The sequence below is a fragment of the Scardinius erythrophthalmus genome (genome assembly GCF_964197995.2).
Source record: "Scardinius erythrophthalmus genome assembly, chromosome: 21".
NCBI lineage: Eukaryota > Metazoa > Chordata > Actinopteri > Cypriniformes > Leuciscidae > Scardinius > Scardinius erythrophthalmus.
Window position 1 is genome coordinate 9,138,053 of NC_138241.1, and position 16,061 is coordinate 9,154,113.

Consider the following 16,061-nt stretch of genomic DNA (forward strand, 5'->3'; position numbering starts at 1 on the left):
GAGTGTGTGTGTGTGTGTGTGTGTGTGTGTGTGTGTGTGTGTGTGTGTGTGTGTGTGTGTGTGTGTGTGAGTGAATGTGTGTGAGTGAATGTGTGCTTACAGTATGTGTGCGTGTGAGACGGCACGCGATGACTGGTCGGGAAGCAATGTGTAGTCTGACATGTTTCTTGTCCACGACACGACAATATTTTAGGAGTCAAAATCGCGTAATCTGACACAGTGTATCGTAAAAGACTGAACCAGGCATGAGTTTCGCTTTCTCTGGCAGCACAAAATCAAACATAGCCTAAATGTCTTGAATCTGCGGAAGATAAAATTCGCTCTTCAGACCTTTTACAACAAGTGTCAGTTGCTTGGAACATCAAAAGAAAACATGAAGATATTAGAAAAGAGATGGTCTCTTTCCTGCTTGTGTCCCACATCCCTCTCAAAGCGCAGAAGTGGTAGGCTATATGACATCTTTGTCAGGAAATATAAAACGAATCTATTTCAATGTTCAATTATTACAGGCTGTAGTGTGGTGTTTCACTTACGGAAGTGCGTAAATAAACAATACACAATAACAATAAAATGGAGGTTTAAGATTTAACGCACGCATGAGCAATAGAGGAGGAAAAACAGATACATTCTGCCCCATTTTCAGGGTGGGCAAGTGTTTGGACAAACTTTGGATTTTATCAACTCCAGGTGAAGGAGATGCTTGACAAGACTTATATGCAAGCTTGGTAAATATGCAAGTTTGGTAAAGTGAAGTATTTTGGAAACACTACAAACATGAGGCTTTCGGTAATTGATCCACACAATTGAGCCTAGGTGTAGCATACATCCCAATGGCTTTTTTACGCATAAAAGAAGTACCTTGGCGTACCAAGAGACAGAGATAAAGGTGGAGGAAGCCCTTAAGACAGCAACAAGAGTTGTGATGTGTGATGCTTGGACATCAAAGACAACTCAGTCATGTGTCCTGTCTGTATCATGACTGCTCGGGAGGATTTGGAAAAACACTTTATTTTTCCACTGCAGCCTAACCACTGATGGTAGACAGACTCCTCAAGCAAAAACTTGCCATTTGTGCTTGTTTTTGGGGGAACTAAATTAGTCCCTACTTCAGAGTAGGGTCTAACCCAGCACAATAGGAACTACCAGGGACTTTAGTGTACGTTGATTGGTCGACCGAGAACCATAAGAAACAGCACCCGTATTTTAAAAAAATCCTACAGAAACATTCAGAAAGCTAATGTTAACGGCATTTACCTGTCGCTTTTGTCTGTGGTGTTGTGTTCTTTTCTCAGCCTATATGATATGTAGCCCCACAAGTTGTCACAAGAGATTTAATCTCAAAGCCCTTTCAATCGTATCACTATCTACATTCCATCTCAGTTATCACGAATACCATGAACCAACAAAAACATAGCTCTGATCACGGCATCCTCCATTCAGTTGACTGTTGAATGTCGGCAGGCTTACGTCACTTCAGAGTACTAACTGGCGGTGTAAATGCAACCAGGAAAATGTCCCTAAGGAAACATTTAGTTCTCGGGGAACCGCCCCACCGTGGCTAGTTCCTAAAACAATTTTTCCTATAACTGCCCGGTGCAAAAGCCCCTATAGTAATTGCACAGCGGAGCATGCTGAATCTGGAACGTGTGGAACAGGATAGGGTTAAATTAACCAGGATAGTTAAATAGGAAAAGTAACAAAACTACAATCAAATTAAACATAAAAAATCGTGAGGTTCCAAACTATTCCCACCCCTATTACAACGCATACTGTCTACTTTGGTTTAACAAAACATTTCTTTTATCAGGTAGCAATCCTGCAATGATGCAGGACGATCCAGATCAGTACAATGACTGTGCTGCAGTCTTCAAGTCAGGGAACAAGGAAAGCGGGGTCTACTCGTTGACCATACCTGATACAAAACAGCAGGTCAAGGTAATGTCTATCAACTTAATTCAAGTCAAAGTAGTAAAATACCAGCAAAATACTTAAATATATAACAGTGCATTGACATTCAAAGTAGTACTAGCAAACATTAGAAAATTAAAATTCTCTCATTTACTCCCCCGTGTATTGTTCTGACCATGTACTACATTCTTTTTTTTATCGACCGAAACACTAAAGGCTGAATGTCAAAGTTACTATTTTCCATAGACCAAAAGTGGATAGTAATTTGATTGCACAAGCTCACGAACACTTGAAGTCATGTCCTGATCTTTTTTCCTCAATCTAACCCTTATTTTCCTGCTTACACTGTACTTTGAAAGAAAAAAAGACAACAATAATATTAAAGCAAATTATCAATTGTGTTTAAAAAATGGAGCCTTTAGACATTACCGATGCCAAAAGCCATTGCTTCTCGGTCATATGTCTGATCGCAACAAAGCTTTGAAAATACAAAAGTGAATATCCATGATCTTTTTTTAACACTGAAATGACTTCAGTTGAACAAAAGCAAAATGCATAATTTTCCTATTATCACTGTGAAGCTGCTTTGAAACAACCTGTATTGTATAAAGCACTTTTAAAATAAAGATGACTTGACTTGACTTTAACACTTAACTATCATCTAAAGTAAGGAGACCTAAATACACTCAAATACTCCAATGGTGCAGTTTGAGCTTGAAAGTAAAAAAAAAAAAAAAAAAAACTTCTCTTGTGTGAAATAGAAGAGTATGGACATTCTGCCTAAAAACGTTTGTGTTTTAAGAATATAATTAAAATATGTGGTTTGAAAGATGCAAGGGTGACTAAATGAGTTAATTATTCTTTTAAGAGCAACCCTTTTGCTTAAGTTCTAAACACGCTTCCCCACTGAGAGCCATTTTCTAAGAAACCTTTGAAAGACTGCCAATTTAACATTATTTTTAAACTTTCTTAGCATTCTGAGAAAGTTGCCCAAAAAGGTTATTTGTTTGTTTTATCCTGGAAGAAAGGCATGACATGAGATTCAAGTGTATACAGAACGGACATGAATGGTGAAATTTAGCCAGTAATTTACGATTTATTTTGTTTCCAGGCCTACTGCGACATGGAAATAGATGGAGGTGGATGGACAGTAATACAGAAGCGCTTTAATGGCCTTGTTGATTTTCATCAAACGTGGAAAAATTACACAATGGTAAGGATTTAATTGCGCTTACATCTTTCTTTGTACACTTCTGACAATTTTACACTGATATGAAACATGGATTTTCTGTATTTCCAATTCAGGGGTTTGGAGACATCTCAGGTGAACACTGGTTGGGGAATGAAATCATCTCCAAGTTGACACAAGAAAAACAACATGTCCTCCGGATAGATCTGACAGACTGGGAGGGGAACACAGCCTTTTCAAAATATGAACAGTTCTCACTTGATGGAGAGAAACAGAATTACAGGTGAAGAACTACACCGTGCCTTCATATACCTCAGAGTTTTGTGACTCCTTGGGTGTTTTTTATAGTATATGCTGTGTGATGCTAGAATTTTGCTATATCCAAGCATGTGATTAGCTAAAGACAAAAAAAGAAGGAAAATCTATGAATTTTGAAAGATGGTTGGTGCCTGTTGCATTCCCAAATGCAAATTATAAGCGACTCAAACACACAGCACTTACAGAGTAGCGTTTACTGTGAATCGAAACTGAAAATGAACGAATTATCCACTGAACGAATGCTATTGAAACATGCAGTGCGACTTTATTTATTTAATTACAACAGCAATTTGATGATCGCACCAATGTTCCCTCTAAGGCGGGCGTACACGGTGCGATTTTTGCTTTTTTTACGAGCTTGCAGATGATTTTTTTCACTCGGGAGAGATCGAGTGGAATCGGTGATGCTCGCATGCTCGCGGCTCGCAGCGTGTGAGAGGAATTACGAGCCGAGCCGAGCACGTTATAAGCACCTCCCCGACCTCCCGATCATCTTTAAACATGTTTAAAAAATTCGGGGAGTCGGCCCGATTTTCACCAGCTGTCTCCTATTTCCAAATTATACACAACCACGTGGGGCTATACCTCAGTGGCAGCAACCATACAGCGTGCGCATACACTGTCTCTCTCCCTCTCTCATACACACACACACACACACACACACACACACACACACACACACACACACACACACACACACACACTTCTCTCAATTCAATTCTGTTCAATTCAATAAAGCTTTATTGGCATGACAAAAATACAATTGTATTGCCAAAGCATCAAAACAGCATAGAAAATTATTTTGAACATTGTACTACAGAAAATAATAATAATAATAATATTAAATAAAAATAATAAAATAAAAATAATAATTCTCTCTCTCTCTAGTTTTTACGTTGAATGGCTACTGTTCTCTGCTTTACAACAAATCATTTGCACACACATTTCTGTCATTTTTTCTATCTGAAGCTTTGCCTGCATGCAATATTGACGGTCTCTGTGTTTAGCGCGAAAGCTCACGTGATTGCTGCCGGCTCGGGATAAAATTCGTGCAGGACAGTCGTGCCGTGTACCAGCTGCATTGACGCGATTATCAGTTAAACTGACTCGCAACGTGTGCAATATCTCACGACCTCCCGAGTGTCCGATCCTGGTCCGAACTCGCACCGTGTACGCCCGCCTTAAGCTGCGCGCATGCGCAGCAGTGCAATTCTGATGCCGCGGCTGCACAATTAAGAATAAAATGCCGCGCAGAGGACAGAGGCGAAATGAGTGGGGAAATCCATTTGATTGTAGATTAAGTGAGAAATACTTGCAGTGCTCTGATCAACCGTTATAGAGTTGGTATTGCTATAGAGTAAAAAATGGTCAACGCAGTTTCCAGGTTTCATAGAAAGAGAATGATGTGAGCACGTGTGAGTGGCAGTGAGCCAAATCAGCCACGGTAAGAATAGTCATGTTTGCGGACCAAATAACTCAATCCGAGAAGGAACGAGAAACGCAAAAGACGTGAAATAAAACGTCATCATGTTTTAAAGAAGAGTGGTTTGATTAAGTGGTGGAAATGATGGATGATGGGCACAGAACGGTAACAACTACAGACCCAAAGTTTGCAAAGCGTGCAAACTCAAAATACATAAATTACACTCATTGTTTAAATAGATTTTGTGTGTGTGTGTGGGGGGGCTTTGTTTAGGGCTCCTTGCCATTAAAAAGTTTGAAACCCCCTGCTAAAGAAAATATTGGAAATTCATAAGCAATAAACAACTATTTAATGCTGTCTGTAGCCAATAATTGGCTATACAAAAACACTTTATGGCTACCAAACCATCCCAGTGTAACAGCTTACATTTTTTTCATACTATATTATATTATTTTAAAGAATTGAACTGTCCTGCAGAAGATTTTGTAAATTATTTTTTATAAATTTCTTGGTAAAGACTGGTAGGCTACAGTAAACAGCACTGTAAAACTAAATATTCTCAGGTAACCTAAAATGTGCTTCATTTAGTGACTTCTTAATTAACTGCTTGTTTTCAAAAATATAATTTAATACCAAAAAGTTACATCAAGGTTCAAGTAAAAAATAAGTTAAAAGTTACAACTGCATGTTGAAACCATTGTGTTTCTACGTATGCTGTACAGGTCAAGTATAAATAATGTTTTTGCTCAGGTGACGAAAAATGTCCACCCAAATAGAGAGATAAATTTTTTTTGAGGGAACATTGGATCGCACTAAGCCATATCACATTCTCACAACCATGCATTGTCAAAATTCATAAAAAGTTACCAGGCAACTGGCGGATAACAGTTTCAATGTAGACTTTCTCGCAATTGGTTATTTGAACTCTGGCCCGCAGATAGCGCCGCGAGCTCATGCAGTGCTGTCATGAGCAATCCGTGCATTAAATAAATGTATTAGAAACAAAAGCATTTTGCAGTTTATTTAGTATTTGTTTAAAGCAATTACGCGATTTCAATCATCATACAGTAACCAGTAAAAACTTTTTTTTTCTCGGATTCATGCAATTCACGTCGGTCATACTATTCAGGTCAGAAAATACAGAAAGCCGTATAAATATGAGAAAATCACATTCCTGTATATTGTTTATACAGTGATTATCTGCATCAGTATGCATGTCTGCTTTATGCTATGTGAGAGCAACAAAGAAACATGAAGAACTTGGTATTAAGAGTTGTAGTTAAGCATATCGTGAAGCAGAGTTTAGTTCTTTACCAACATCAAGTAACATCACAACTAACCACATTATTATTCATAATGACAGAATTGATGTGAACCGTTTGAACAGGTGTGTGTATATCAGCTATTTTAGAATATCTCCATCTAATTAATCTTCTTTAATCTTTTTGGTTTGTGACCATAAAGTCTGACATCAGTATGCTCTCATGTTTGAAGTAAAACACCAGGAAGCCAGGAGTTAGCTGTTGATTTGGTACACACCCGTTAACACTGCTGTTCATTCCCCAATAAAAACTCTGAAGGGCTGGCACACTATTGTCACAACTCCAAAGAAAATATTTTGAAATCTGGAAATACGTACAGTCTATGTAATGTGAAAACATGACAACACAGTTCCCTGAACAACTTTTGCCATCTAGCCCCCCAACAAGTTAGTGGGTAATTACCATTTTTGTAATGATATCAAAAAGATGAACAGGGTATACAGTAAGGCTCTGGACTGAGACCTAGTGAGCTGTCTACTGCCTCCATAGGTACAGTAGCTGCCTTGTAAAGGCCTCAAAGATCTAATACTTTTTCTACGTACACAAAAGGCCTATTTCTCTCAAATATTATTCACAAATCTGTCTAAATCTGTGTTAGTGAGCACTTCTCCTTTGCTGAGATAATCCATCCACCTCACAGGTGTGGCATATCAAGATGCTGATTAGACAGCATGATTATTCCACAGGTGTATCTTAAGGCGGGCGTACACGGTGCGATTTTTGCTGTTTTTACGAGCTCGCAGATGATTTTTTTCCCTCGGGAGAAATCGAGTGGAATCGGTGATGCTCGCATGGTCGCGGCTCGCAGCGTGTGAGAGGAATTACGAGCCGAGCCGAGCATGTTATGAGCACCTCCCCGACCTCCCGATTATTTTTAAACATGTTTAAAAAATTCGGGGAGTCGGCCCGATTTTCACCAGCTGTCCCCTATTGCTAAATCATACACAACCACATGGGGCTATAACTCAGTGGCAGCAACCATACAGCGTGCGCATTCTCTCTCTCTCTCTCTCTCTCTCTATCAGTTAAACTGACTCGCAACGTGTGCAATATCTCACGACCTCCCGAGTGTCCGAACTCCATCAATAAAATGCACCTGTGTTCGTTGTCCATAACATACGCCTGCCCATACCATAAACCCACCGCCACCATGGGCCACTCGATCCACAACGTTGACATTAGCAAACCGCTCACCCACACAACGCCATACACGCTGTCTGCCATCTGCCCTGTAGAGTGAAAACCGGGATTCAATTCATCCGTGAAGAGAACACCTTTCCAAAGTTCCAGACGCCATCGAATGTGAGCATTTGCCCACTCAAGTCGGTTACGACAACGAATTGCAGTCAGGTCGAGACCCCGATGAGGACGACGAGCATGCAGATGAGCTTCCCTGAGACGGTTTCTGACAGTTTGAGCAAAAATTCTTTGGTTATGCAAACCGATTGTTGCAGCAGCTGTCCAGGTGGCTGGTCTCAGACAATCTTGGAGGTGAAGATGCTGGATGTGGAGGTCCTGGGCTGGTGTGGTTACACGTGGTCGGTTGGATATACAGCCAAATTCTCTGAAACGCCTTTGGAGACGTTTTATGGTAGAGAAATGAACATTCAATTCATGGGCAACAGCTCTGGTGGACATTCCTGCAGTCAGCATGTCAATTGCACGCTCCCTCAAAACTTGTTTTTGTGCATTGTGCTGTGTGATAAAACTGCACATTTTAGAGTGGCCTTTTATTGTGGCCAGCCTAAGGCACACCTGTGCAATAATCATGCTGTGTAATAAGCAACTTGATATGCCACACCTGTGAGGTGGATAAATTATCTCGGCAAAGGAGAAGTGCTCATATTATATATATATATATATATATATATATATATATATATATATATATATATATATATATATATATATATATATATATATATATATATATATATATATATATATATATATATATATATATATATATATGGGTTTCCGTTGTCTGGTAATTGCCGAAAAAAAATGAAATGTCCGACAAAATTAAATCTCTCTGGTCAAATTGTCCGATTAAAATTGCCTAATAATCCCGCCCCCCTAACACAGTCTGAATTTGAGAATAAGCCTAAAATGTTTAAAGCAAAAATACACCGACCTTTGGCTATGTTATAAAGGAACAGGCTCTACCGTTTGAAAGTTATTAAACATCGCATGTTGCATTTCAAATAAAGCGCACGCCTAAAACGGCTGTAATATAGACCTAAACAACGAACGAATGAGTGAGACGTTTCAAATATGGCCAGGCCCAGGCAGACTAGCCTTAAAAGCTTTTTTCAGAGGCCAGACACGACGGACGATGGTCAGGAACGCCTGAAGCCTCAGATGTCTAGACAGCTCCACCACCACCGGAGAAAAAGCCGAAGTGTAGGGCGTATCGGTCGGAATGGAGTGACAAGTTCCGATGGCTAAGATGTGAGGTAGTTGATGGTAACGAAAAAATGTTCTGTTCGCACTGCGAAAAGGCAAGACAACGCAACGGATTCACAAGAGGGTCGAATAATTTGAGAATGTCTGCTGAGAGTAGGGTTGGGCGATGTCCCCTAAATTGGCAGTTGACGATGTTAACAGTAAAACATCGCGATGAACGATGATATCGTCGGGGGGGGGGTCCTCTTAATGCTACGGAATAGTGCTGACCATCACGAAGAGAGAGAGAGAGAGGGAGAGAGAGAGAGAGAGAATGCACATAGTAGCTACTTACATCTACTATGTTTACGGGAATACTCGACTTGGCATTTTGAAAATTTTCTGTGTTTATTTGGCAGTTTAGGCGCGCAACCGAAGACAAAGCGTTTGTCCGTGTTGTGCTCGGAGCGCGCACACAGCATCCGACTTATCGCACTTTTAATATTTCTTTTCAATATAAAGCACATCCTGCTCTTTTCTTTCTCATTCATTCATGTTTTGTTATTAATAACTTTAAACAGAATCGTCAACTGAAATCTGCACGGATTATCAACAATACGACACATTTATAATATATAAAGTGTCTGCGGCAAAAGTGAAAGTACCAGCGGTCAGCGGGTGAAATGTTTCGAAATGTCTCTTTGCACAGCAAAGCACCCGTTTCAATAAAAGGATTTATTAAAGTTTATATAGCCTACTTTTACATTTTCGCTGCTGTTCTAAAATGATTTTCGCCATTACCTTAAAAAAGCTGCAGCTGCTTGAATCCCAGTGCTGGAGCTGTAGGTTACCACAGAAACGTAAGCGGTTAGTTGATTGCTGTGGTGACTCGTGACACACGCGAACAGCACTGAACACGCACTTTTGCCGGTACAAATTTGGGGGGGGCGTGGCATCACGATGGTGGCTCTCCATCGTGATGTCGGTCAGCCATCACGATGGACGATGATATCGTCCATCGGCACAACCCTAGCTGAGAGTGTATAATTAAGTTCGCTTGAGTAAAAACAATAGGCTACTATTCAGATATTTTATGTGGGGAAGGGGGATTGGTTTGTTAAACTATGAATGTGAAACCATAGTAAAAACAATTGGCGTTGATTGACGCCAATCGGACGTTCATGTTTTTTTCCGTCTATTTGAAAGTTAGGCTAATAAACATGTTGCATTCTATATGGCCTGATTATGTCTTTTTTTAAGTTACATAGCCTGCCTCCAGTTTTCCTTAACTTGACTAATTAAGAGGTGATATTTGCTCTATATACCTCTGCCGGTCACTTTGACCGGCACCATTTTTTTCTAGCGGAAACTCTGAGATATATATATATATATATATATATATATATGTGACCCGTCACGGAAACCAGGGACACAAGTCGGCAGCACAACTTTCGAGCAAAATGAGAAAGAAGCGTTTTTTTTTCAAAATTGGTGATTTTCGTTTTTTTGCAGAATCTGTTAGTTGAGATCACGAAGAAGCCTCTCCATGTTTGAGATAGCAGTATTGGTATATTTAAAAGCGTACATTTTGATGTTGAAATCGGCTTGTTTTTCGGAGATTCTAGCACGCAGTAGGGGCGTGTCATTGTCGGTGTGTATTTCCATACTGAATAAGCCGGCGTGGCTACTTATTATGCAGCGCTCTGGCCGGCTCTATCTGATTTCAAAATTCAATGAAGATGGACGCCAATAACATTACGATGTCCAGCAATCGATTTAAATAGTAGGTTACATGGGGTTTAATTTGTCGTTTAATGAGATGTAGCCTAATACATGTTGTCAGTGCCAATACATAGATCCGCCTATATGATTAACGTGTATATGAATGGTACAGTGGTAGAGCTTTCGCCAGGCGTGTCAGAGGTTGAGAGTTTGAATCCGCCCTTGTATAGGTTTTTTTTTTTTTTTTTTTTCTCGTATAGTTTTTTTTCTCTCATCAAAACGATTATGTTCATCAGTGGTTGTATATCACGCAGGGACACGCAAACGTTTGAATTATTTTGTTATTTCAACAGAACGAATAGAGCCACATGAGTAAACACTGTATCTGCACCACTGATCACAGCGGCAACGAGCACTTTGATCACTTGATAAAAAAAAAAAAAACACATTTCAGCGCTAGTATCTTATTTAAAAAACGAACGAAATGAATGCTCTGCCAGTTAACTGGAGATGTTTTATTTAGAGAATTGGTAGAATTGGTACATTCAGGGGGGAGGGGGAGACGGGGGAGCTTTACAGGGGGTATGACTTATCTAAATGAGATGTAAATGAGCCCTATTGTCATTCCCAGAAGGGTGAGAACTTGCCAATCTTTAGAAGCAGATTTCTACCATTTCAGTTTTTTTGAGTGCCTACCTTCAAATGGCCACAACTTCTCCAAATATTATCAGATTTCCATGTGTTACACATCGTTGGAAATCTTGAATACTACACTTTCAGAATATGTGAATAGCTCAAAATGCCCCAGAACCGACTTGTGTCCCTACTTTCCGTGACTGGTCACATATGTATATATATATATACACAGTACCAGTCAAAAGTTTGGAAACATTACTATTTTTTATGTTTTTGAAAGAAGTCTCTTATGCTCATCAAGCCTGCAGTTAAAAACAAACAAACAAAAAAACAGTAATATTATGAAATGTTGTTACAATTTAAAATAATGGTTCTCTTTTTTAATATATTTTAAAATGTAATTCATTTTTGTGATGCAAAGCTGAATTTTCATCAGCAAGTACTCCAGTCTTTGGTGTCTTATGATCCTTCAGAAATCATTCTAATATGATGATTTGATACTCAGTTATTATCAATGATGGAAACAGTTGTGTTGTTTAATATATTTTTTTGGAATACTTTTTTCAGGATTCATTGATGAGTAAAACGTTAACAGCATTTATTCATAAAAACAGCATTTATTCAAAATAAAAACATTTCTAACAATATAAATCGTTACCATCACCTTTTATCAATTTAACGCATCCTTGATGAATTAAAGTACTAATTTCTTAAAAAAAAAATAGTTATTGTTCCCAAACTTTTGAACGGTAGTGTATATTGTTACAAAAGATTTCTATTCTAAATAAATACAGTTCTTTTTAACTTTTTATTCATCAAATAATCCTGAAAAAAGTATCTCAGGTTATAAAAAAAATATTAAGCAGCACAACTGTTTCCAACTGGGACTGGACTGGAGTACTTGCTGATGAAAATTCAGCATAACATCACAAAAATAAATTACATTTTAAAGTATATTAAAAAAAGAGAACCATTATTTTAAATTGTAATAATATTTCATAATATTACTGTTTTTTTTTTTTTTTTAACTGCAGGCTTGATGAGCATAGGAGACTTCTTTCAAAAACATTAAAAATAGTAATGTTTCCAAACTTTTGACTGGTACTGTATATATATTTAAATATATATATATATATATTTTTTTTTTTTTTTTTGTTTTTTGTTTGTTTGTTGCATATGCAAGTGATTTACTTGCAATGTTAAGTTGGTCTTTATACCTTTGGGAACATTCTTCATCTCTGGCATGTCTAGAATGTCTTTAAATTAGAAAACCTGTATTTTGATACAGCAGAACGGAATTATTTGACAAAGTACGTAAACTTATCACACGTTTCTACGTACCCCAACTACAGGGAAAATGAGAGTACTCGCAAATACTGAGAATGGTAGAATAAAATTGTGAACAGAGTTTACACATTTTAGCAGTTGTATTTTGTCCATGTCTTATTGATAACAGAACTGAATTACCAGACTAACTCGCATGTATAATATATTATTTATATTTCTGATTTTCCAATTCTATAGGATACACCTCAACAACTACAGTGGAACAGCGGGTAGAACCAGCAGCATGGGACAGCCAGGAAGTGATTTCAGCACAAAAGATGTAGACAACGACAAATGTATTTGCAAATGCTCACAAATGCTCTCAGGAGGTAAGAGCAAATTACTTTCAAATACCTCTATCATTTCTTCAGTGTTTTACCGTATGCATAATTGTCTTATTCTAATGGATTTAGAGTACTCATTTGCCCCAGTTTTTTAAGTCTGTCACTTGGCACCAGGGGTGTAAAAATACTTGATATACTTGATACAGTATACTTGAGTAAAAGTAAAAAAAGTACAACTTTAAATTGTACTAAAGGATTAAAAAAAGTAAAAGTACCATAGCAAAAATGAAAAACGAGAGAGGAGATACTCGTTTAATCATTTTGGATCATCTTCTCAATGCAAAGTGAATTTACTGCATAAAATGGTTTGTTAGACATACATACACAGAAAGATTTGGTTGAAAGAATAAAACAAAACAATGACGCAGAGGTAAAAAACATCTCTCTAGTCAGTGCATGCAACAACAATTAAAAAGCACATTCAGATGTGATGCAGAGGCCAGAATTGTATTCCAGACAGAATTCAATTTGGGGTTAGAATTGTTGCATTATTCCAAATAAATAGGTTGAGATCCACAAATAAATGTAAATATTAAAATTAAAAATAATAAAATTAAAATAAATAAAATGAGATTGGCAAATAATTGTTTTTTTTACAAATGTGTTAATGTCACAAACACAACTGCCTGGCATTCATTTGTGAATCGTTTTCTGTGCATTAGTAGATCCCCGCATGCATTTGCAGATTTTGAAACATTTCTAGCTCAAGATGTGCAGAAAAATCCACAAATAAGTGGACTCCACCCACTGTCTACTTAAGCCAATCAGATAATAGCCATTTGTGCTGACCAATTATAGCATGCTCTCGCTCCAACCAATAATTTTTTTTAGAAAAGGCAAAATCAGCCGTTGTGCCATGTCATACATCGTGTCTACCCCGTGTGAGGCTGTCAACACTGGACGTGTCAAGGCGAACATGAGAATCATTTTTCCTTCATGTAAATTAACGTAAGTGCATGTAGTACTTATGAAGAACGAGCATTCGTTTACTGTTGGTGAATCATCGTGTCGTGCTACGTCTGCAACAATAATAAAAGGTCTTTGAATTGTTTCTTTTTAATGGTAGCAAATATTTAAATGTGATTCATTTAAAATAATTAATCCGCATAACGTAATTAATCACATTAAAAATTAATTGATTGACTGATTGTTATCCCTAAAGACAAAAAAATAAAAATAATTGCACTCAATCTTATACATTTAGCCAAGGTACTACACAGATGTCTAGCAGCTATATCAAAACAGACAAAAATAATGCATAGACTTCACATTACATTAGCAGGGGGGAAAGCAATTTAGCTGCCTAAATGTGATTTCTCAGATTTGATGGTGAACTTTTGAAGCCAGAAATTGAAGAAAGTTAAAACTGAAGCATACAGGTTTGATGCACAAAAACAAACATAACTGGTTCTCACGTATCAAGCAGTGGCTGAACTAGAGTTTTTATACAAGGGGTGGCCAAGTTCAGGGGGTCCATTGACCATGGCAGAAAATGAGTGTGTAACCCTAACCTGGCATCTAAAGGTGATGATACACAGGGCAACTTTTTGAGCAATGTTGCTGGGCAATCTTGCAGAGCGATTGTTGCTTGGGCACTTTCCCATTGAAAATGGGCAATACATTTCTATCTGGATAATTTATGAATGTTTGAGCTTTCATTTATCACATGTGATGTGCATAAGATGGACGAAAATAATCTTCAAACATGTGACGATTACTTATCAAATCAAAATAAAATTGTAAGGAGTAAAATGTACAGATTTTTCTTCAGAAATGGAATTAAGTAAAAGTACAAGTATTCAGTTTAAATTGAACTGGAGTAAAGTATAAATACCCCAAAAAGTAAAATGAAAGTATTTTACACCCCTTACCCCAAAAATCTATATAAAAGGTGCTTTGCATTTTTTATAGTTGGGTCATGGTTTACTAAATGAGCCAGGAGTTAGTCATTGAGTAGCTCATTTGGGAACTTAGCCTTGATGAACATTGCCATTAATGGTCTGGGATCTGAAGACTTCCCCTTAATCATTCTTATTTTAGCAAGCAAAAAAAAAGAACAACTACTAATACTAATAATTGAGGAAATAGCATTGATGCATTCAAAAACAAAATTGTTCATTTGTAATACCTGTGGTAATATTTGGGAGCCTGGTGTATGTTAACAACAGCCAAAATTATGTGGTGTCACAATATACTTCTGTTTTTATATCCTAAAGTATATATTTTTGTTGTATAATTTAGGTTGGTGGTTTGATGCCTGTGGACCATCCAATCTCAATGGAGTATACTACCAGCAGGGACAGAACACTAATCGTTTCAATGGCATCAAATGGTACTACTGGAAAGGTTCAGCGTATTCACTAAAGGCCACAACTATGATGATAAGACCGTCAAACTTCTAAGCCTCTAGTCCTAAGGCACAATAGCCGCTTTTCCACTGTTGGGCCAGTGCGAGCCAGGGCAACGGGCTGTGCTGGGATAATAGCCTCGGACCTGTAGCACAGAGCCCCAAACACGCTGCATTTCCACCGACGGGTCAGAAGCTCCGCATAGTTTCATCACATTTAGAAAGAATGATCATTATCATTCTAAAAAAATAGACAGTCCCTATAGAGTTATATTTTCAGTCAGAAGGAGAAGCCCCGGCGAGGCCCAATCAAGCCCTGGAAGTGACAGTGGAAACACGACTGGCGCTAGCATGCCAAAGCACGCCTGCTTTTTGCCGGACAGTGGAAACACGGCTAATAACTACTGATGTCACTGATTTCCTATCCTATAGAGAAACATTTGTTGGAGAGGTGTGACTTTCATGCACTTCTGATACAGGACTTCTATTTAAAAGATAAAGCACTTGGAAAAAAAAAACTGTTACAGTTGTCAAATTGCTAATTCATTGAACATGAAGTCCTGACATACAACATATTAATGGAACTTCGTCAAGGGACAAGTTTTGTTCAAATGGATGTATTAATATGTATTGGTAATTGAAGAACAGCTGTAAAGGGGATATACACCTGTAAACTAAAGTACCTTGATATTTTACAGGATTTCCTTAATTCTTCAAGTAGATAAGTGGAATCAGAACTACTTTCTTAGTGTGCTTATTTTATTTGTAAATACCAAATTATTTACAAAAATTATATTATTGATAATTGTCAAATGTAACCATGGTACAAGAGTGAGTTAAATGCATAAAGCTGAGGAGGTTCTTTAAACATGTCGTACAAATTGTTACTCTATAAAACTGTTGCTTACACATGGTTTAGTGCTTTGGACCTTCTTGTAGATGTCTTAACCAAATGCCACAGCATTTCTTAAAGGGTCCCTTTTTTGCAAAATGCAAAATTCACTTTTACATGGTTTTTAAAAAAATAAATAAAAATTGTCCACAGTGTGGACAACTAACCTATAACGGTAAAAATCCACCCACTCTTTTTTGTATTTCCTAAAATTAAATTTAAAAATTGTCTCAAAATGATTTGTTCATG

At 37.7% G+C, this 16,061-nt stretch overlaps 2 protein-coding genes across 7 annotated transcripts in view; one reads left to right on the forward strand and one right to left on the reverse strand.

Annotated features, from left to right (window-relative positions):
* angpt2a (angiopoietin 2a) overlaps positions 1-15,981 on the forward strand; it is a 32,503-nt gene extending 16,522 nt beyond the window's left edge. The window contains exons 5-9 of one of the 2 annotated variants that reach the window (XM_081350989.1): positions 1,808-1,935; positions 3,020-3,121; positions 3,214-3,380; positions 12,428-12,558; positions 14,815-15,981. In XM_081350989.1, the coding sequence (XP_081207115.1) occupies positions 1,808-1,935; positions 3,020-3,121; positions 3,214-3,380; positions 12,428-12,558; positions 14,815-14,975 (689 nt within the window). In that variant the 3' untranslated portion in view covers positions 14,976-15,981. The remainder of the gene's footprint in view (positions 1-1,807; positions 1,936-3,019; positions 3,122-3,213; positions 3,381-12,427; positions 12,559-14,814) is intronic. The other variant, XM_081350988.1, reaches the window with a different exon arrangement.
* mcph1 (microcephalin 1) overlaps positions 1-16,061 on the reverse strand; it is a 113,129-nt gene that overhangs the window by 34,058 nt on the left and 63,010 nt on the right. The gene's annotated exons all lie outside the window — the stretch shown is intronic.